A 19838-nucleotide genomic window follows, 5' to 3' on the forward strand; every position below is an offset into this window, starting at 1 on the left:
TGAATTTTAGGAAGAGCCTTTGGGTAACAGTACTTTTTGTTTACATGCGCGTTACTGGTTCAATATTTTTTTTTTTTTTTGAAAATTACTATGATGTATGGGCGTACATATGGTTTGGTATGGAAACGTTTACTACTTAAAGTGGCTATCGGTCGTTTGCATTGTAAGTTTTACTTATATAAAGTACAAGTATGTACGTTCCTAGCATCGATTTTGAAGGGTTTGTATGCTAAGGAAGCTGTCTTGTCGGGACGAGTGGTATCACCTTGACTCTCAGGACTCTCCAAACTTCTTACATGGAAGGCAAATAATCGAAACACACCCTACAGGACTCAAACCCCAGTTCTCCCGTTGGATGTGAGTCAGCGCCATATGACTCCTAGACAGCGTTGACGTGAAATGTTGCACAGCGATCATTTCCAACCACCACCACCATCATCATCATCCCCCCACTGCTTTAGGTATAACCAGAATTCAACAAACAACACATCCGATGTGGTGTAACGGTTAGCATCGCTCGCTTTCACCGAGCAGATCGGGGTTCGATTCCCCGCATCGGAGGTTCTTCTTTTTGTTCTTGGTTTGGGAGGGGGTGGGGATGGCACTAGGCTGGGGTATGGCGTTGGCGGGGGGGTTAGTGGCTTTTGTTTTTTGCTTGGGCACGGCAGGGCTGGGGGCAGTTGGCAGCGACCCGGGGTCGCTAGATTTTGGGAAGGGGTCGGGGTCGTAGAGGTTTTTTTAGGACCCAGGTCGGAGGGGGTCATATTGATAGGTCACCGGCGGTCAAGCTTGGCTCCTCACTAGTTAGGTTTTGTGCTGACAAGAGTTCTGAAATTATATGGGATGACTAATTAATGCCAAACTCCCACCAAGAGTGCTTTCACGCTACTAGTAGTGACCCATATGATAGGGTCATAGAGACTTTACGACCCCGGGTCGGTGATGGGGGTCAGTGGGAAGACCGGTTGTGGTGCTTTGAAGGGTCGCTGCCGATACTGGCTGGGGGGCCGGGGTTAAGTATCGATGCTAGGCACTCGTTTGTAGGTGGGTGTGCCTATGTGACCTATTCTATCCCCAGAGAGGAGAGGAGGGGATTGATATGTTTCTCTTGTGGGGAAACATATAGGTAGGCTTGGATGTAGCGAGCACTAATAATATTTGTTTTATAGTGTTTGGCATCTTATCGATAGCAGTATATCATCGTTTGCCATTTCGAATTCCCAGTCAAGTACCGTGGATATGGGTGTAATTATACTCGATTAAAGCATATCTATTCTAAATAGTAATACGTAGCACACGATGTGACGTTCTGACCATATGCTACTGGACTAACGAGACTTTACTGTACTCGTACATAAGTAGGCGGATTTTTTCTATTTATGCTCCCGAAGGAGACGGGGTAATGGGTTCGAGTGCTGTGTTTTGCTTGTTGTGGGGGGGGGGGGGGGGGGAATGTATGGTGTGGGCTTTAAATTTGGTTGCCGTTTGTGGCGGGCACTGGCTGGGTGGTGTTGGTTTTATCTAGAGTACATTGTATTCCATTATATGTTTTGGTGATATTTACTACTGATCGACGCTTCGGGCTCTGTCGATCTCGTCTGTGCTAAGTTTTCCTTTCAAATATTATGGCTCGAGAAGCTATGGTGGGGGTAGGTGTGTATGTAAACTTCGGCGTTTACAGCCAATCAAATCTGTAGAAATTGGGAGAGCTACTCACACAATGGTACTAGCGCCTAGCCTAACTGTGGAATTTTTCTCTAATTCCCATACAAAAAAAGGGTTCCTCTGACGTTGACACACCCCAACCCCCTATGCCTTCTCGCGCCATACCCTTTTTTTTTTTTTCAAATATGCGCGCGCGGGGGCTACTGTTGTCGTATCTGGGGGTCTCCTGACGCATTTGTAACGTTTGAGCTTGGTTCTTGTGGTTTGGGGAGTAGAACGGTCCCTAAAAGTGAGGATCAAGTGAGGATCAAGGGCGAATGGAGGATGGGGTTGGCGGACCGGATAAAATTTGGTTTGGTCTCTGCCCACAGTAGTACTCCGGACTCTCAAAGTGAAGTTTGAAAAATTTAAAATCAAAGCTCTCGTTGCAATTGGTTGCGCACTATAGCTAGCACGGTTGATGTTGAGCTTGACATCGATATCTTCATTTGAGGGACTATTTATGGGGGGTTTGGGCGATAGCTGTTACTGGTGGTGGAAAGATAAAGTCTTCTAAACAGCTATATCTACTACTACCAGTTGGCGTGTGCTTTCCCAAGATGTTGGAGTAGATATGTCATAATTCTCGTACAATACCTGTTCTTACTCTGCGATCTACAAGATCTGCAAAAGGAGCATTCCTACCTGTCCCTGTCCCTTATAATTCAACATGACCCACCGAACCCCAAATCCCATCATAATAGCTTCATTACCTCTATATACCCTCCCCCCCTCCTCCCCTTCTCCCCCTCCTCCTCCCTACTACCCTACACCTAATGCGTCGCCTTCGCCCTCTTCTCTCTAACCCCCTCCACCGCCTGATCAAACCTCAAAAAGCTTCCAAATCCCTCAAAGAACGTACCCACCACCCACATCCACCACACACCCCCAAACCTCGGCGTCTGGTGCCTGCGCAGCCGTCCCCGCGCCATATGCACCGCCTCGGCGACATGGATCAGGAGCATCAGGAACAGCCACTCAAAGTGGAAGCGCGCGCAGAGCGCCGCGAACGTCGGGAAGGGGGCGAGTAGATAACTGTGACCGTCCGTCCATTAGCTTCTTGCTGACACGCTGGCTGGCCGCGGGGGGGGGGGGGGGGAGAAGAGCATACTCATGAATCGCCGCGCCGGGCTCAAAATTGCTCCTAAAGCTAAACCCGTAGTAGCCCAAGCACACGCCCAGGAACGTGAGCCACTGCACGGGCGTGCGCGGGGGCACGTAGACGTCGACGACGAGCGGGCTCTTGCCGAGGCCCTCGAGGGCCTCGTGGTGCATGTAGACCATTCTGTCGCGCGCGTCGGCGTAGGAGGCCATGGGCGAGGGCCGGATGGGGATGTAGGTTGTTGTTGTGGCGGTGGGCGAGGAGCGCGAGGAGATGGTGAGCTGCGTGAGGGAGATGTCGACGAGCTCGGCGGTGGCGGCGAGGGAGGGGGGCAGGCGCGAGTAGTGCTGGAGGAAGTCGGTGAGGGAGGTGGAGTGGTCGGTGTTCATGTGGTTGATGATGCGCTGCTTGGTGGCGGCGTCGGAGGAGGGGGTGGGGCGCTGGGTCGCCATGTTGGCTGGGGAGTGCGGGGGGTGGGGACGGGGAGGGGGAGTTGTGGGGAGTATTTGCAGAAGTGGTGAGGATGTGAGGTTGTGGGGTTGTGGGGTTGTGGGGGGAGAGAGGTTGAGTTCTCGTGATAGGCTGTGGCCCGTATCGATAGGTAGCCTCAATGATCGAATCACCGCGTTCCTTGGCGAAACACCGCACGGGAAGAGCAAAGTGAAATCGGACGGTTATGGCTCTAGTTTTTGATAAGCTCAAGCACTTAGATGTAGCAGCGGTAAGGCTTGTTAAAAAGCACAAGTAGTAGTAGATACATCTAGTGGGCGGGATACATAGCTATGGCTGTGAGAAAGCTTGTGGACTTTTCATTCGACACATCTCCATCGGACTATGGTTATGACGGACTAACTGGAACATACTTTGCGTGAGAGGTTGAAATCAATGGTTTTCTTGTCGTATTGTGGTAAAACATGCCTTAGAAGAGCTGTCATGCTTTGGCTTTTGAGTATTGTCTATGCTACAACTGCGAGGAATAGGCGGCGCAGATCTGTCCTCAGGAATGGCATACAACGAGAAACTCTCATGGGCTTTCCAATGCAATCGTCCGCGCATCAGCCATTGGAATTAACAGAACTCTTGACACCAACTCCCCCAATCAACTACCACGGAAAGGGGGGTCTCTTCATCTCTCTCATGAAAGAGATACGAAGAGCTCACAGCAGGCAGTAGTGCCTATATACCAACCACCCGCAGGAAAAAAAAAGTGAGGAAACAACGAGTAGCGTGACAACGAGTGTGTCCCCACACCCGCAATACAGCCCCACGAGTATTCCCTAGCCATCATGCCTTTTGACAAGTCCGGAAAGCGAAGGGAGGCTACTCTGAATGAAAACATCAAAGTTATTGAAGCCCAAGCTAGGGAGGGGTGGGAAAGGCTAGTTTGGGAAAATGTATATAAAATCATTGACAGCATACCAAAGAGAATCGCAGCAGTAGTAAAGAGCAAGGGAAGTCATAAAAAGTGGTAAATATAGTTCAGAGGCCGTAGTATCTATTCTGTATCTCCTTGTGTGGTCATATTACTTCTATTCGTTTCCATTTTCACTTTTTCATTGGGGTTCGGATTGGTTGCACTCGTTGTTTCTGCAACCAACACCTCACCCGGACCCAACTCGGCATACCGACTACTCGGGCCGACATGGGCCCTTCAACGGTGTTCATACCGAGTCGACAGACGCACTATACTCTGCCGACCCTCTGAATTGAGCTACTGCTACTCTGCCATGACCTTGCCCTGCATCTAGGTGGATACGGAGAGCAAAAATCCCTCAGTCCTCTGAGTGAGCAATGAAGCTCGGGATACCGATCGACCTGCCGCCCCGGCCCGAGTCGGGATTACGCAAATGTAATATCACGTTCCATGTCTTGCTTGAGTAGTAGATCTTTCTGAGAACTGCGCAAAGCTGACGGCGATCGGGCATGTCTGACAGAGCTAATTGGAGAAATGCTTGAACTCCCCAACGGGTTGGGTGCCGTGGTTGCGGCATGCCGAAGTGATGACTCCGTCGGACGATGATCACGATGCAGTGCTTACGGACCTTCTGGAACAAGTATAGCAAGAGTCCGAGGACTTATCATACCCCGCTTCTCGGTCAGTTCCTCAGACGCATTGTCGCCATGTTGAGCCGGCTACTACGAGTATATAAAGCTACTCCCTATATCAGCATAGAGCTCCAGAAGCAAGCTTCAGACCTCAATAACTATCCACAAGATTCAGCCCACCATGTCCACCGCACTCTCCACCGCTGTAGAAGCTCTCAAAGACCACTACACCTCCTCCAATCCCCTTTCGCACGCCCAGCATAGCACCCGCCTCTCCCACCTCCCCGCCGGCAACACTCGCTCCGTCCTCTCCTACCCGCCCTTCCCCCTCTGCGTCCGCTCCGCCGCCGACGTAACCCTCACCTCCGTCGACGGCGCGGCATACACCGACTTCCTTGGCGAATACACCGCCGGCCTCTTTGGCCACTCGCACCCGGTGATTCTGGCCGCGCTGCGCAATGCACTCGATCACGGCATCAACTTCGGCGCCGTGAACGAGGGCGAGGGCGAGCTCGCGGCGGCCCTGCGCGCCCGCTTCGGGCTGGACAAGATCCGTTTCACCAATTCGGCCACAGAAGCAAGCATCATGGCGCTGGCGGCGGCGACGGTCCATACCGGGCGGGAAAAGGTGTGGTTGCGGTCGTTTCCTCTTCCTTTCTTTGTGTAGTTGGTCGATTCGCTGAGTGGTAATGACCGGTTTTGCTTGTTTTGCATGTTGTAGATTCTCGTCTTCTCCGAAGGCTACCACGGCGGGCCCCTGGGCTTCGCGGGCGGCGCGGCAGCGCCACATAATATCCCACACGAGTATGTGATCGCACCATACGACGACATCGCCGGCACTGCTGCGCAGCTCTCTCAGCTCCCGCCGGACACGCTCGCTGCGATATTGGTGGAGCCCATGCTCGGCTCTGCGGGTTGCATTCCGGCCTCTGTCGAGTTTCTACGACACCTCCGGACCGCCGCGACAGAGCTTGGTGCAGTGCTGATCTTCGACGAGGCGATGACGTCGCGGCTGCACTGGGGCGGGCTGCAGAAGAAATACGGCATCGAGCCGGACATGACGGTGCTGGGCAAGTATCTCGCGGGCGGGATGAGCTTTGGTGCGTTTGGCGGGCGGGGGGAGGTCATGGAGCTGTTTAGCAGCCGGCTGAAGCACGCGGGGACGTTCAACAACAACGTCCTCAGCATGGCGGGCGGGGTTGCTGCGGCGGGGGTGCTGACGGCCGAGGTGTTGGATGCGGTGAATGCGCTTGGTGATGAGATGCGGGCGAGGATTGAGAAGGTGTTGGAGAAGACGGGTGGGAAGGTGCGTATCACTGGGATGGGGAGCTTGATGGCTTTTAGGTATTCGGGGAGGGATGAGGCGGAGACGGAGCTGGTGAAGGAGTTGCTGTTTTTCCATCTGCTGGAGGAGGGGCTGTATATTGCGTATCGCGGGTTCATGTCGTTGAGTATTGTGCATGAGAGGAGCCATGTGGATGCGTTTGTGGACGCGGTGGAGCGGTTTGTGGACAAGTATGGAGAGATGCTGCGGGAGTGACGGAGCTTGGGGAAGTGCTTGGGAGAATAACTAATCATGTATGTGAAGGTGAAGAATCTCAACATCAGAGAATGAAACTCTACTCGTATGAACAAATCATTTCTTCATAAAGCCCGTTTTGTATTAACCCCACACCCCGCCGGATTACAGCCAGTTACAGCCAGCAGAAGATATTCGTAAAACTTTTATTATATTCATTACTCATGCAGGTATTCTATACACTTTTTAAGAACCAAAGGAAAATTAAACTTTTATATGAAATGCTCAGGCAACAGCAATATTGCTGACCGACCTTGGATACAACCCGAGCCACTTGAGCAGGTTATGGCGGTTCATAAAGTCCCTCTGCACCTTTCCAAAGAAGTATATAAAGATGGACAAGAAGCAGATGGCCGTCTGGATCGCTCCCATGATGTCAAACACCCTCGCCGGACCCTACATCATTCCACACTGTCAGCAACCACCACCACCATAAACCCCCCCCCCCCCCCCCCCCCCCCAAAACCACAAAACCCAGCTAGAAGGGAAAGCGCAACAACTCACATCCGCATAAACCCACCCCACCAAAAAATACGTCGCCCCAAACGCAAAAAAGTTCTTCAGCAGCAACACCGACACCAGCATCTCCACACTCACATCCCGATGCGCATCCAGTATATACGCAAACGTGGCGGTGCAGCTCATGACCACGGCGAACGTGAGGAAGCCATACAGCACCGAGGGTACGATCCAGTGCAGGTGCATCTCGGCGACGTGGCCGTAGGCGTAGAGGCCCGGCAGGCCGAAGAGCGCGACGGGGATCACGAGGAGCACGCGGAACTCGGGCTCGTAGACGTTGTTGTTGCGCCGGGCGAGCGCTTTGGCGAGGTGGTCGCTGAGCAGGCTGCCGGTGAAGTAGGCGATGACGGCGCCGAGGAAGGGGGCGGCGTACATGTAGCCGAGTTGCTCCGGGGTGAAGTTTGTGGGCGGGCCGGCGAACATTTGGGCGAGGACGACGGAGACGGCAATGCCCTGGTGGTGGTGGGGTTAGTTTGGGATTGGGATTGGAGGGGAGGGGAGGGGGTGGGGTGGGGGTGGAGATACGGACCCAGGTTATGAAGGAGCCTTGGAAGAGGAAGCCCCAGATGGTGGCGGGGTAGAGGAAGAGGGCCAGCGGGGCGAGTAGGAGCTTGAAGAAGTTCTCGTCCGAGAATCTGCCATTGTACAGCTTCAATTCCTGCAAGAACGTCTTCTTCACCTCTGCGCCATTCCCGGGAGACACTGGCTCCACAGGTGCCTCCGAAGCATCAGTATTGGCCTCCTTCGCCGCGGCATCAGGAACTGCGGCAGCATTGGCCTGGCCAAGATGCTCGTCCAGGTCGCTCAGGTTGTCCTCGGAGGCGTAGTCGGTGTTGAAGATGGCCGGCCTGTTGTATGCGTGCTCCGGCACCAGGAAGAAGATCAGGAGCACGATGGGGCCCAGGAAGGCGCTGATGATCTGGAATTGCGCGCGCCAGCCGTGGTGCATGGAGATGTAGCCGCCGAGGACGGGCATGAAGTAGGTGCTTCCCAGAAAGCTCAAGTTGTAGAAGGCAATTCTCTTGCCTCTTTGGTGGACCTGGCGCTCATGTCAGTGTCTTCTTCATTGACATCAATATTGTATAGCTTTGTTTGTGAGCTTACAAAATACATATCCCCAATCGACGAAGGAACAATTGTTTCAAACGCCCCAAGCCCCAGACCCTGAAGCACCCTTGCGCCCAAGAAGCTATCCGCACTCGTCGCGAGCGCATTCCAGATCCCGCCAATGAACAGAAGAATGATGGAAAACAGGTAGACCGGCCGCTTCCCCCAAACCCGGGCAAAGGCAGAACCGACGAGTCCAGCAACAGCGGCCGGCCAAAACTGCCAGCCGGCGAATCTGGCCACGACGTGGTAGGTTGTGTTGAATTCTTTGACCAAAACCGCATTGATGGGGGCTACGGCGGGACCAAGGACTCCGGCTAGAATCGGACGTTAGTAAACGTATTGGGACATGTTAATGTTATAGGTCGTTGGGGCCAATGACTTACCAACCGCTGCGGCGAGACATAGAATCACTAGCGTGAGATCACGTTTCCACAGGGGCCAGTTCTGCACTTGTCGTTAGCATGATATGGAAGTCCCCATTCATCGCGGGAGCTCATACCAGCGGGTCGTTGGGCGAGTCTGAAGGTTGGGGAACAAGTAACATGTTGCTATCTTTCCCAGTTGCACGCTTCAGATTGATTCTCTGATTTGGCGACTCTTCGGACCTTTCGCCCTCGTATAATTGAGTAGTGCCCGGTACATGCCTCAAAGGCTTCGGTTCGTAGATCCACATTCCCATCTTGAATTAGTTCGTATGCGGCGGTTGTTGTTGCTGTCGGCAAACGATGGAGGGGGTGCAGTGGTGGTTAAGTAGTGGGTGGGTATAAGAGGTGGCTAAGTTCATTTTTCTAATTTCTTTTCATTTTTTTTCCCACTTGTTAAGAAAAAAACTATCAATCTTCCTGATAATGGCTGCCTTCCTGATAATGGCTGCCACTTCTCTTATTGGTACCCGTTCCAGGGATGTTCTTCCGGGTATTTTTGAAAAAAATCGGCATGCTGAAACGCAAAGCTGTATGAATATCCTGATGCATGTGCAAACCTGCAGGAGTACTGTATGTTATACCAATGGCTACTCTAGCTCAATAGAGTGCAATATCTACCTGGATACCCACATGAGGAAAGGCTTCAATCCCATAAAAGAGTCTCAATGTTTGTTTTCTACTCTGTCGGGGGTCCTAGTTCACGTTATCCTCATACACACATGTATCACATGTACTTATGCGGGTCTTGAAACACTAGGGCTCCCGGGTATCTTAGCGGTAGCCTGAGCTCGGTTCCTTAAGCGATTTCCCTTGTGAGAAGAATCCTCTCTCGTCTGACTATCTGATCCATGGTGTTAGGTGCTGTTAGAGTAGATCCCCCGCTCTTCGCCATCCTAGTGCCCACATGAACGTTTATTCCCAAGGGGCCCGGTCCAGGATTTCCCTCATAACCAGGAACCAAAGCAAGCGGTCTGTGCGCTCGACAAAACCGTTGCGCATGGATATTGGCGAAGATGCAATGATATCGTACGTGTTTGTGGGTGGCGGCGGCATCGTGAGTAGTGCATACCTACATTTAATTATAATAGGTATATAGAGTAGTTGATCTTAGGGACCGATTCGTTGATTTTACGGGTATTCAAGAGAAAAGGAAAAGGATGATACATACGAGTTATCCCGAGGTTTAAATTTAAGAAGACCATCTCTCCCAATCAGGGCTGCTGAAGATAAAAGCAGTCTCAATGTGATTAAACGCGAATTAGCGGTCGACACTCATCCCTAACTAATATCAATCAATCAATATCCATGTCCGTCAAACCTTTACAGACCGGACTGGACCCGGAAAGTTCATCATGACGATCCCGTCGGATCCGTCGAAACAACATGTTCTTGATTGCCTTAATTCTAACATCCATCGAAAAAGACGGTTAGTAGGCGTTCTATATTTTAATCACATCCGTAGCGGGAACCTCGCTTGAAGATATTCCTATGAGTAATTAACCTTAATCCCGTAACAAGAACGGAGGGGTGGGTACCAAGCGGTGAATAAGAGTAATAGCCGTGCGATTGCAGCTCTGGGTACTAGACAGGTGGACAACTTTAAAATGGGCCTGTCAAGTATCGTCGTACTCTACTCTACCTAGTTGCAGATGAAAGAAAAAATTTGCAGGTCTCTCTACCAATCCCCTTCATTTTATGCAGCCACAGATACACCATATTGGCCACGGAGTATGATATATATTGTAGATACACTTGAGGTATCTGTGTAGAAATGATTCTAGCAAGAGTCGAAAAAGATCCCTGGCGAGATTTAAGAGAACGTTCTTCTACCAGGGATATGTATTAATTAGAGGGATGTCGTCTCTGGATGTCGATCACTTCAGGGTTTACCTTTAGCGGGAGTTGTAAGCGATGCAGCCAGTACCCTGTAGCTATCCGTTTCCCTGCAGTAGCTACTGATGGAACAAATAGACATCTCTACATGACCGCAATTATATTGCCGTGGCAGAAATAAACGAGATTTCGGTGAGAATAGAAGAAGGCTGATAACAAACTTTGGTGTTTTCCCCAAATATATCGAAACTCCAGCACTCGTAAATAGATCTTTCAAGCTATGATGTATTCGCCGAGAACCAGCAGACTTCAGGGATAACTGGCCTCGCAATGGTTCCCGACAAGCGGACTCTCCAGGGAATATCCTGACAGAAAGCTTAACTAGAATCCTCGGGAATATCACCGGCAACGGATAGCCTGAATTCCAAGGTATTTGTAGAGCATGTATTGACCGTAATTCCCGGCCCCGGGAGGATTCACACGGGATGATAGAGCTAGCAGTACCTTGGTACCATACCGTGGTAGTCGATGCCTGGTACCATGGTGCCATCGTTGCTAGATCCTTTAAATTTAGAAAGCCCCCCTTGCTCGAAATATTGGAAAGATACATGTACATACCGTATGAAAGTAATTCGCGTTATCTCGGATCCCTTACTATCCCCCCTCTATCTATTGGTGGGCCGCCAAAGCATATGATATACCGGATAAATTCTGCAGCAGTTTATAAATGCGTGATGAAAAGTGAGAAGTGGGCCTTTTGAATCAGAATCAGAATCAGAATGTCAGTGTTTCCGGTAATCATCTACTCCGGCCCCCGCTACGTGGCTTACAACCACCGAATAAATTTCGAAGTGTCTCATTCGATAGTAGCAATACCATAGTTCAGGATGATTGAATTGTTGATATATCTGTAATTCGTAACCTTGGCACAGATGATTAGTAGAGGTACTAGTTTTAATGGTTGAGTTTCAAGCGATAGGTTAATTAGTGTAGGTACATGTACTCAGTAACCTACCTCTTTAATTTTACAATGTCTTAGATCAGTCCAAGAAGTATGTACATACGCTTCAAAAGGCGTGACTTCGATAAGGAGATAGCTGTCACTCTCGCGTGGCATGGAGGCATGAAATACTGCGCCGCAGCTGCACTATTCATCTCTCGCCTACACCACAGGCCTAGAGTAGGCCGATCGAAACAGAGAGGGTGGTCACAAAAGTCTCAGTTCCCCGCACAGTCAGACTTTTGATATCCGGCGAGTGAGAAGACATGACCAACACGGCAGGCCGATCAACAGGTATCTTTTGCCGCAATGGCCCCCAAACTGAATGTCTCGGATAGCTGGAAGTCATGCAAAGAATTGTTTCTGGGATATACTCAGCTGGGCTGTGGTAAGTGTTTCTAGACTGAAGATAGTCCAATTATCAACATCTCACCCTCCTCAAAATACTCAGAGCCGATCGATGGCTTGAATTTATCACAAGGACGAAATAGACTCCGGAGTACAATTGCCTCGAGACATTCCCTCTAGTTTCACTAAGTGGCCTCGTGGGGCCTCAAGCGTCAATATTTCCGTACGAGGTCAGTACAGGCTTTCCTTCATTCCTTAGCATAAGATGGCGATAGTCAGAATGTAGGTAGTTTAATTACATGCCTTTCGTATCATACATACTTTAAGTGCCACCAAGAACCCCGTAAAACGAGCTCCCTCACGGCTTCAACCTTATCATCATGATAATGGCTAATACAATGACTCTACTATAGATAGTAGATCGTCATCTAGATTTCACCAGACCTGCATATACGGGGAATTCTTGGTTGGATACACCACTACAAAGATGCAGCGACCAATCAACGGGATGAGTAAAAAAATGCCCGGAGAATCTATTCATATGCACTCGATGTAGAGTAGAGAGTACTCGAGTCTTCGGGTATCCCAAAATGTGACCTGCTCCCCAGCGATTTCTTCAGAATCCTCTGGCGAATTATGGTAAATATACCCCTATTAACGCTATAGCGCTAAGGATGAGATACAATCTCGAGGGACAATGATAAGTTCAAAATTGTATTTACTATGATATGAATTCACGGTATGGATTCTGCCAATTCGAGTCAACTCGTCGGCTATCATTTTTCAGAACACGTGGCGCTAATATCGCCAGGCTCTCCAATACAGCTGCGGATCGTATGCACTCATAAGGCATAGTACTTGAGTAAATATGCGCTAGTTTCTAAGAATGGTAAAGTTCAGATGTGGCGAGGATAGCTAGACTGTAGGCTTAACGAGATTAAGCGATGAGCATTTCTTCAGATGGAGGCCTCCGTCATCAGGTGGAGTAGAAACCATGCACGATGCACCAACCCCATATACAGTCACCCTCCGTTATAACGAACCTGCATACTCCAAAACTTCTCGTTCGATACAGCAGATTATTCGGTACAGCAGGTAAAATTCTATCATTTTCTATGTGAAATTCAGATTCGGATCACCAAAACCCGTTTGTTATAGCAGATTTGTGGCTTTTTTGGCACCCGGTATAGCGGAGGGCAACTGTACAGTACTCTGCTCTAGCTTCACAATTGGTACCGGAACAGCGAGTTTTGATCCCATACCCCCGCAACTTGGTCTCCAGAGTAGTTTGCTTACGACTTTACTTTACTTAGCGCAGAGCGTGACAGCGGCGCTTCTCACGATTTGGTAGAGCGGCGGTTTAGCGTTAGGACAACACACATTACAGCGATAACCCTGGCCGCGATACTCTGCTCTAGAGTGCTCCGAGTAAAGTAGATATGCGAGAATTTTAGATGGCGCATATTAATTAGACCCTGGTCCACGGGAGATCTCAGGATATCTGATTCGTCAGGCCCCGGTTTTGAGCCAGAATACTGGGCTCACATATTGGGAGGGAAACGTGTATCGCGCATGTGCTCACATACGCCCTGCAATTGATGAGACAATAGCAGGATATTATTGGAGCTAGTCGTTTGTGAAAAAGCATACGGTATGCTAATTTTTCTCGATAAGCAGGTATAAGAAAGGCAAATGCCCCACCTCTGGGAGGTGTACCTTTGGACGGAATACTGTCTCGTATGTCCGTGGCAGCACTCAGCGCAATGGATACCCATATTATCATCAAGCAATATGCCGAGTGGGCCTCACTAGCGAAGACATGGCTCTTATCACTCTCAAAACTTGAAGCTTTCATAATCTTAACCTCTTTATGGACTGTCTACAGAATTGGGGTTTACACATACAGATTGTTCCTTCATCCGCTCTCGAAATACCCTGGGCCTAGGCTGGCGGCAGCGAGTTCTGTGTATGAAATGTATCACGATGTGAGTACATGTAGATACCGCACCTTCGATATAGATGGTTATACTGAAACTTTTAAATTTAGATTGTTAAGAAGGGGGATATGACGTTCCACATGGACGAGTTGCACAGGAAATATGGTGAGTATAATGAATAAAGTCACTCGACATACCAAGCAATGCTAACGTACAGAATTTAGGACCCATTGTCAGAATTTCCCCGAATAAAGTTCGTCTACGGAACTCGAACGCTTTTCATGAGCTCCACAAAGTCGGGTCTCCTCTTACCAAAGATCCCGGCTTCTACGGTCTTTTCGGTCTCGCAAACTCTACTTTCAGTACAATCAACCCTATTATCCACAGGAAACAGCGCCGCGTTCTAGACCCGATGTTCTCTCGGCGTAGTATCTTGGGCTTCGAGAATGTAGTCCAGGAGAAATGCGACCTCCTATGCTACAAGATTAGGGAGCTTGAGCAAGCGGACTCTAAGGTCAATTTCCACAACGCATTTGTAGCACTCACGATCGATATTGTTACCGAATATGCATACGCCAAGTCTTACAAGTAAGGATATGAGTTGACTTGCCCCCCCGATCATTACTTCATTGCTGACTGGCTTTCACACACACAGTACCCTATCAAACGAAGGATTTGTGTCGAAAGTTGGGTCTGCATTTGACGCTCAGCAGGAAGCATTCATGGTCTTGAAGAGCTTTCCAATCATTGCAAAGACTTTCCAGAGCCTGCCTCCCTGGCTACTAATGAAGGTTTTCCCAGACGGAGGTAAGGACCAGCTAACCCCCCTTCATGCATACAATCAACTGATGATCTCTCAATTATTATACAGCTGGATTCAGAGAGCTCGAGGTTGATGCCGAAGAACAACTGAAAACTATCCTCGAAAAAACCAGAAACGGAGAAGTCAAGACTGGCCACAGAACTGTCTTTGTAGAGATGCTGGAAGGCTACCACGACCCGAACCCACAGGATCTAGTCCACGAAGCTGTTAGTGTAGTAGGTGCAGGCATGCACACCACCCGCTGGATCCTTTGTGTTGGTGCTTTGGAGGTAGCGAGAAATCCTGAAGTCGCGTGGAAATTGTACGAGGAATTGAAGACAGCGATCCCGAACATCAACGATAATTTACCATATGAACAGCTTGAAAACCTACCTTACTTGGTATGACCCACTCGAATATCATGTCCTCTTTAACCTTACTAATTCCTTGCGTGCAGAGGGGTGTTGTTAAAGAAGCTTTGAGGCTTGGATATGGCATTGTTTCTGCAAGCCCCAGACTAGTGCCTCGTGAGGGAGCTGTGATCGGTGGTTATCATCTCCCTAGAGATGTAAGTCATCATCCCAAGACAATTTATACAATTCTGTACCAAGCTAATATCGCGGTCAGTCCGTGATTGAGATTGATCACTACTCCGTTTCCCATGACGAAGAGATCTTTCCAGACTCATACACATTTTCCCCAGAGCGTTGGCTTTCACCTGAATCAAAGACCAAGGAGAAATACGTTGTTGCTTTCGGTGCTGGTAGCAGACAGTGTCTAGGCGTCAAGTAAGTCCACCATAATTGAAGTTATATCTATGCAACTGTCAATATACTAACCCAAGAATACAGCCTTGCTTACTGCGAGTTGTACCTGGCCTTCGCCGGAATCTTCAGAAGATTCGAGCTGGACGCTGTTGGCCACGACCACATGGCCTTCTCTGACCACTGGATGCCTATTTTGAGAGGAGAGAGCTTCGCCTGTAAGGTTCGGTCAAGACAGGATTAAAGGTAATCCATGCGCGGTGATTTCTTTCTGCGGCGTTATTCTTGTTTTTCCATTTGGGGCACAGTTACATGTATCCAGGTACTTTTCTAGCGGGGTTGGTTATGTTTTTTTTTTTTTTTTTTGGGGGGGGGCTTAGTCAGGGTTAGGGTTCCTCTGTAAATATATCTTTTGAACTTTTACCAAGGGTTCTTTTGTCTTTCTTCTCGGTTATCGGGTCCTATGAGATGCAATGAATATTGTTATACGAAGAATAAGCATTCGAGGCGTCCTTGGCCCACTCGTGATTACTCGATCTAGCTGCGGACGTGCGAAGGGTAAGCATGAGCCAGCATCCATGTCCCACCAAACTGTCACGCCGCTCGCCCGCACACATGTATCCGGGATACCCGATTATAGGTACGTCACTCTGTTCTATGTCCTCCGTGCTCGCATAAATGCCGTTTTTGCACCTCCACACACCGGTGTGATCAGTAATTGATCATGAGCAGACATACATGTACGGGCAGTGTATGGTACTAGCTCCGCCAATCTACAGGGCTGGCAGCTGGGAGGATTTTGAGTCTCAAGATACGCCGTGGTCTGCATGATGCAGGTTTAGATTTCTCGCGATCTTGTGTCAAGGCTTTGAGTTAAAGTTAACGATTCGTTAGTTGGTCATGGGTTATCACTCGCAACGCAGCTCGGTGGCGAAGAGTTCATTTTTTTTGTTTTTTTTGTTTGATTCATTAATTGCATGCAACCATTGGCGAAGAGTTAATCAGGTGCTTCATAAAGGAGAGTCTATATTCATTTCTTTAGAATATTAACATATGTTAGCCTATTAAATGCCCAAAAACGCCTTGAACCTCTATCTAAAAATGCATCAGACCCTAATGTCTATATAACCCGATACCCAAAATTCAACACAAAGTCTAAACTCCAAAAAATGATAACACCCAAGAGAAATTACGCCGTGCCTCTAGGAAACCTAGACCCGAGCTTATTAGGTTGGCCCACTACCTTTTAGGTCTTATTCGCCATTTTTAATGTTTTTTAGGTTTTTTCTGTCGCGTCGGGTGTCAGTTCAGACATTCTTTTGGCTAATCAAACCAGCGCAAATAAAGGTGATTCAATACATACCGCAACTGTCTTCTTCTTATTCGCAACAGGCTGCGCCGTCTTGCGCGCGGCAGGTTGTGCTGTTTTCTTCGCAGCAGGTTTCCCCTTCTTCGCAGCAGGTTTCCCCTTCTTCGCAGCAGGCTGTGCCGTCTTCTTCGGCGCGGCTTTTCCCTTCTTTTTCTTGTTTGAGAAGGTGTTCTTGAGAGAATTTACTTGCTTCAACAGACCGATGCCCTTGGAAAGTGTGCTTTTAGTTTTTGTTGGTGCGAAATTTGGCGCCGTTTTCCCTCTGCTATCTTTGATAGGAAAACACTTTGAAGGGAGCGGGAATTTTATTGCCTAGAACGCTGTCAGTTTCGACCCAAAATCATTGCGGGGATGCTATATATCTCACCCAAAGCAACTTCTCTGAAAAACTTCCCACAGTCATTGTATCTTTCCCTGCCACAGCCACCAACTCAATGTTCGCATCACTCTTCATTGTAACCCCAGTTGGACTTTTATTCTTGTTCCCTGCACAAGCCGGCTTTCCATTTTTATTTGTGACCGTTTTGAGGTCGATTCCAATGCGCGGTAGCCTTAGCCTAAACCCCGCATCATAGGAACCCACACCTATGGCAGAGACACCGACACCGAAAACGAGGTTGGTGCCGGTATCGAACCTCATGTCGATAGCGCCGCCGTTAAGCTCAAAGGGAAGAGGGGTGATTTTGACACCGTTCCATTTGCCAGATTGGCCAGGGGTGTTTTTGTTAAGAAGGTCTTTGCGAAACAGGGCGTTGTTTGGGACCTAATAGAAGGGGGAGAAATGTTAGTTGGGTGAGAGGCTAGAGGGGAACGGAGGAGAGACGTACAGATCCTGTGACGCCGAAAGAAAAGTCGGCATCGGTACGGACGTTGGATTGAAAGCTAACAGTTAATTCCGCTTTGGGCCCAAGGCCAAAGACTCCCGGAATCTGATACACAGAGCTTGTCAATGGGAGCTATCCTATTTCAAGGCGGTATGTCTTACATTAATGGCAGGGAGGTTCATTGAGTACACATCCTTCTCGAACTGGAATGCTGGATTCGTGGCATCATTCTTCTGAAGAAAAACCCTGAACTTCATCGTTGTGCCAATGTCCTTTGGCCTTACTTCGAATATAGCGGATTTGGGGACAAATTGCACAAACTGCATGTGATTAACTCGTTAGCAGTTTTCGGGGCTAGAATGTATTGGGGGCTACATACCTGCATATTACCAGACATTAAGATTTTACCGGTTACGTAGCAGTTGAGGCAATCAACGATTTGTGCTCTATTTGGAGGTGATTAGCAAGAGTCGAGTAATGATGGATTAATATATTTACCCTTGGTTCCCCGTGTAGATATTCTTCACCACGTTCGCCTTCCCAACCGCAATGTTGAGACTGAGACTATCTTTCCCAAGCTTTCCAGTCCCTATTTTGCCAACCCCCTTCTCAACTGCTTTAACAGCCTGACCGAGTTTCTGCTTTGCCTTATCAACCACACTTACTACCTTATTCTTAACCTTATTAAATGTATTCTTTGCCTTGTCAACAATGTTTGTAACACCCTTTCCAACGTTATCCGCGGTCTTTTTGATATCTTTGCCGATATTTGTCACTGTTTTCTTGATCGCCTTCCCTGCACCATCAAAGGCGCCCTTGATCTTGCCAAAGAGATCAAATCCCCGTTTCTCTAGCGGTCCATAAACCCTATGCTCGTCATTATCTTCATTGCCGTATTCCAGCCGCATCGTCCCGAAATCCATGGAATACGTTCCCGCAACCTCCGCCCACTCTGTCTGCACGGCATAGAAGTCTACCCTCAGCGCCTCTTCCACATAGTCCACCTTCCGCACCCAGAACACTGCACGCTGCGCTGCAGGGCCACAACCTTCATGATTCGTGATCATAACAAACTGATTATCCTCGCGTTCGTTGATCCAGCTCCAAATCTGGATATACGAGAACACTTCCTCGTCCACCAAGGTGACGGAGAGCTTGTGGTCGCCAATTGTGGAACAGTCGACATCCGAGGTAAGGCCTTCAAATTTCTCCATCAAGAGGATTCGGGAATTTTCAGGCGCACTGAGGGTCAGGTTTGCGACGAAGAAGGTTCCATCGTCTGTCGAGGTCAGAATCGGGGGTCATGCCGGGGTGGATGGAGGGTGCGTACCAAGCGGGATGCCATACATCATCAATTCCTGATCAGATGGAACCAGCCTCGAAAAGTCTTGAAGTGGTGGGACTTCAGAACGTCGGTTGAGACCATGCATCAGCGGGTCTATCCGGATAGGTCGAAGTTCATAGGTTGTAGTTGGGAGGTTTCCGCCACTATTGTTACTTGGCACTCCACCCTCGAGCTCACGAGGATATATTGTTCTCGCATTTGTGCGCAGTGTTAAGAAACTGATCAAAGTCGCCAAGGTGAGAAAGAAAGTCGTGGAAAGCATTCCTGGTCTCAGACCATAGGAGTACATGTAATTACGATAGAATAGAAAATAAAGAATGCAAAGCCTGTCGCAAGCGAAAGTCCTACCTGAGGTTTGAAATGTAGATGAACTGTTTCCTGGGTGGGAAATTGAAACTTTTATTCGTTCTGGAACTCCTAAACATATGGTGTAACTTGCACCGGATTATTGTTGCCAATCCTGATCCAAAGCACTGTCTGTGACAGGCCCGGAGAGTATCTGTTGAATTGACATTGCCCAACCTAGTAAGATACAAGCCCTAGGGCGGGATTCAGCGTAAGATATTCGTACCAAAGAATTAACAACACCTGCATCTGGTGGTTGTCAGCTAAAAGCAGGGATCACGAGCATGTAATGGTTGTTTGGGGTGACAAGTGACTAAGTAGAAAACGCTCACCGAGAGATGTGTGCCGGAAACGCCTCTGACGATCGTGCAAGAATAGGAAAGTCGCTCTAAGTGACCTATTCTAGAACTGATTCCTAAGCGTTATGCCTGCAAGATAATATCCTCTCAAGAAACCCTGAGCCTAAGCCGGTCGCAATCGGGAAATTCGTCTTGTGCACCACTCCCTTCCCTGCATGTACAGATATAGTGGATCGAACCCAACCTCAACTTCATGAGCCTCGTTCCTCTCTAAAGCCTGTAGTCACACAATTATTTTGTCACCCACACGTTCAAACGGATACTCTTTTCTGGCTCTGCCACATTATGAATCACGGTAACCGTGGTGATCACAGCGCTTTCTCAAGCATAAATGGTCGCGAAACGTGGTACGGGAGACGGGATTACAGCCTATAGGCGTCAAATCCACGTCTTGTAACATCATTTAAAAGATTATGCTTGCCTCCTC

General features: G+C 48.9%; 6 protein-coding genes across 6 annotated transcripts; 2 read left to right on the top strand and 4 right to left on the bottom strand.

Annotated features, from left to right (window-relative positions):
* Positions 1-2477: 2477 nt before the first annotated feature.
* Positions 2478-3258, bottom strand: H6S33_002829 (uncharacterized protein; the record flags this gene model as incomplete). Its single annotated transcript, XM_044834209.1, has 2 exons — positions 2478-2739; positions 2816-3258. 2 exons carry the CDS (start codon positions 3256-3258, stop codon positions 2478-2480), a joined length of 705 nt encoding a protein of 234 aa, XP_044692990.1.
* Positions 3259-5033: 1775 nt separating this feature from the next.
* On the top strand, positions 5034-6392 carry H6S33_002830 (uncharacterized protein; the record flags this gene model as incomplete). The annotated part of the gene is made up of 2 exons (XM_044834210.1): positions 5034-5480; positions 5574-6392. The coding sequence occupies 2 exons, from the start codon at positions 5034-5036 to the stop codon at positions 6390-6392; spliced, it is 1266 nt and encodes a 421-aa protein (XP_044692991.1).
* Positions 6393-6656: 264 nt separating this feature from the next.
* H6S33_002831 (uncharacterized protein) lies at positions 6657-8739 on the bottom strand (the record flags this gene model as incomplete). The annotated part of the gene is made up of 6 exons (XM_044834211.1): positions 6657-6827; positions 6936-7403; positions 7480-7989; positions 8055-8374; positions 8444-8504; positions 8560-8739. 6 exons carry the CDS (start codon positions 8737-8739, stop codon positions 6657-6659), a joined length of 1710 nt encoding a protein of 569 aa, XP_044692992.1.
* A 542-nt stretch (positions 8740-9281) lies between these two features.
* Positions 9282-11435, bottom strand: H6S33_002832 (uncharacterized protein; the record flags this gene model as incomplete). Its single annotated transcript, XM_044834212.1, has 14 exons — positions 9282-9326; positions 9390-9456; positions 9516-9554; positions 9654-9705; positions 9804-9889; positions 9955-9971; positions 10021-10066; positions 10125-10311; positions 10376-10462; positions 10836-10873; positions 10937-10968; positions 11020-11072; positions 11195-11240; positions 11334-11435. The coding sequence occupies 14 exons, from the start codon at positions 11433-11435 to the stop codon at positions 9282-9284; spliced, it is 897 nt and encodes a 298-aa protein (XP_044692993.1).
* Positions 11436-13405: 1970 nt separating this feature from the next.
* Positions 13406-15413, top strand: H6S33_002833 (uncharacterized protein; the record flags this gene model as incomplete). Its single annotated transcript, XM_044834213.1, has 9 exons — positions 13406-13464; positions 13552-13651; positions 13714-13768; positions 13828-14191; positions 14259-14410; positions 14475-14806; positions 14863-14973; positions 15033-15193; positions 15257-15413. The coding sequence occupies 9 exons, from the start codon at positions 13406-13408 to the stop codon at positions 15411-15413; spliced, it is 1491 nt and encodes a 496-aa protein (XP_044692994.1).
* A 1022-nt stretch (positions 15414-16435) lies between these two features.
* H6S33_002834 (uncharacterized protein) lies at positions 16436-18969 on the bottom strand (the record flags this gene model as incomplete). The annotated part of the gene is made up of 8 exons (XM_044834214.1): positions 16436-16456; positions 16533-16850; positions 16906-17301; positions 17366-17467; positions 17524-17682; positions 17742-17808; positions 17861-18641; positions 18693-18969. 8 exons carry the CDS (start codon positions 18967-18969, stop codon positions 16436-16438), a joined length of 2121 nt encoding a protein of 706 aa, XP_044692995.1.
* Positions 18970-19838: the final 869 nt, after the last annotated feature.

Source organism: Morchella sextelata (assembly GCF_020137385.1).
Source record: "Morchella sextelata strain SCLS chromosome Unknown scls_13, whole genome shotgun sequence".
Taxonomy (NCBI): domain Eukaryota; kingdom Fungi; phylum Ascomycota; class Pezizomycetes; order Pezizales; family Morchellaceae; genus Morchella; species Morchella sextelata.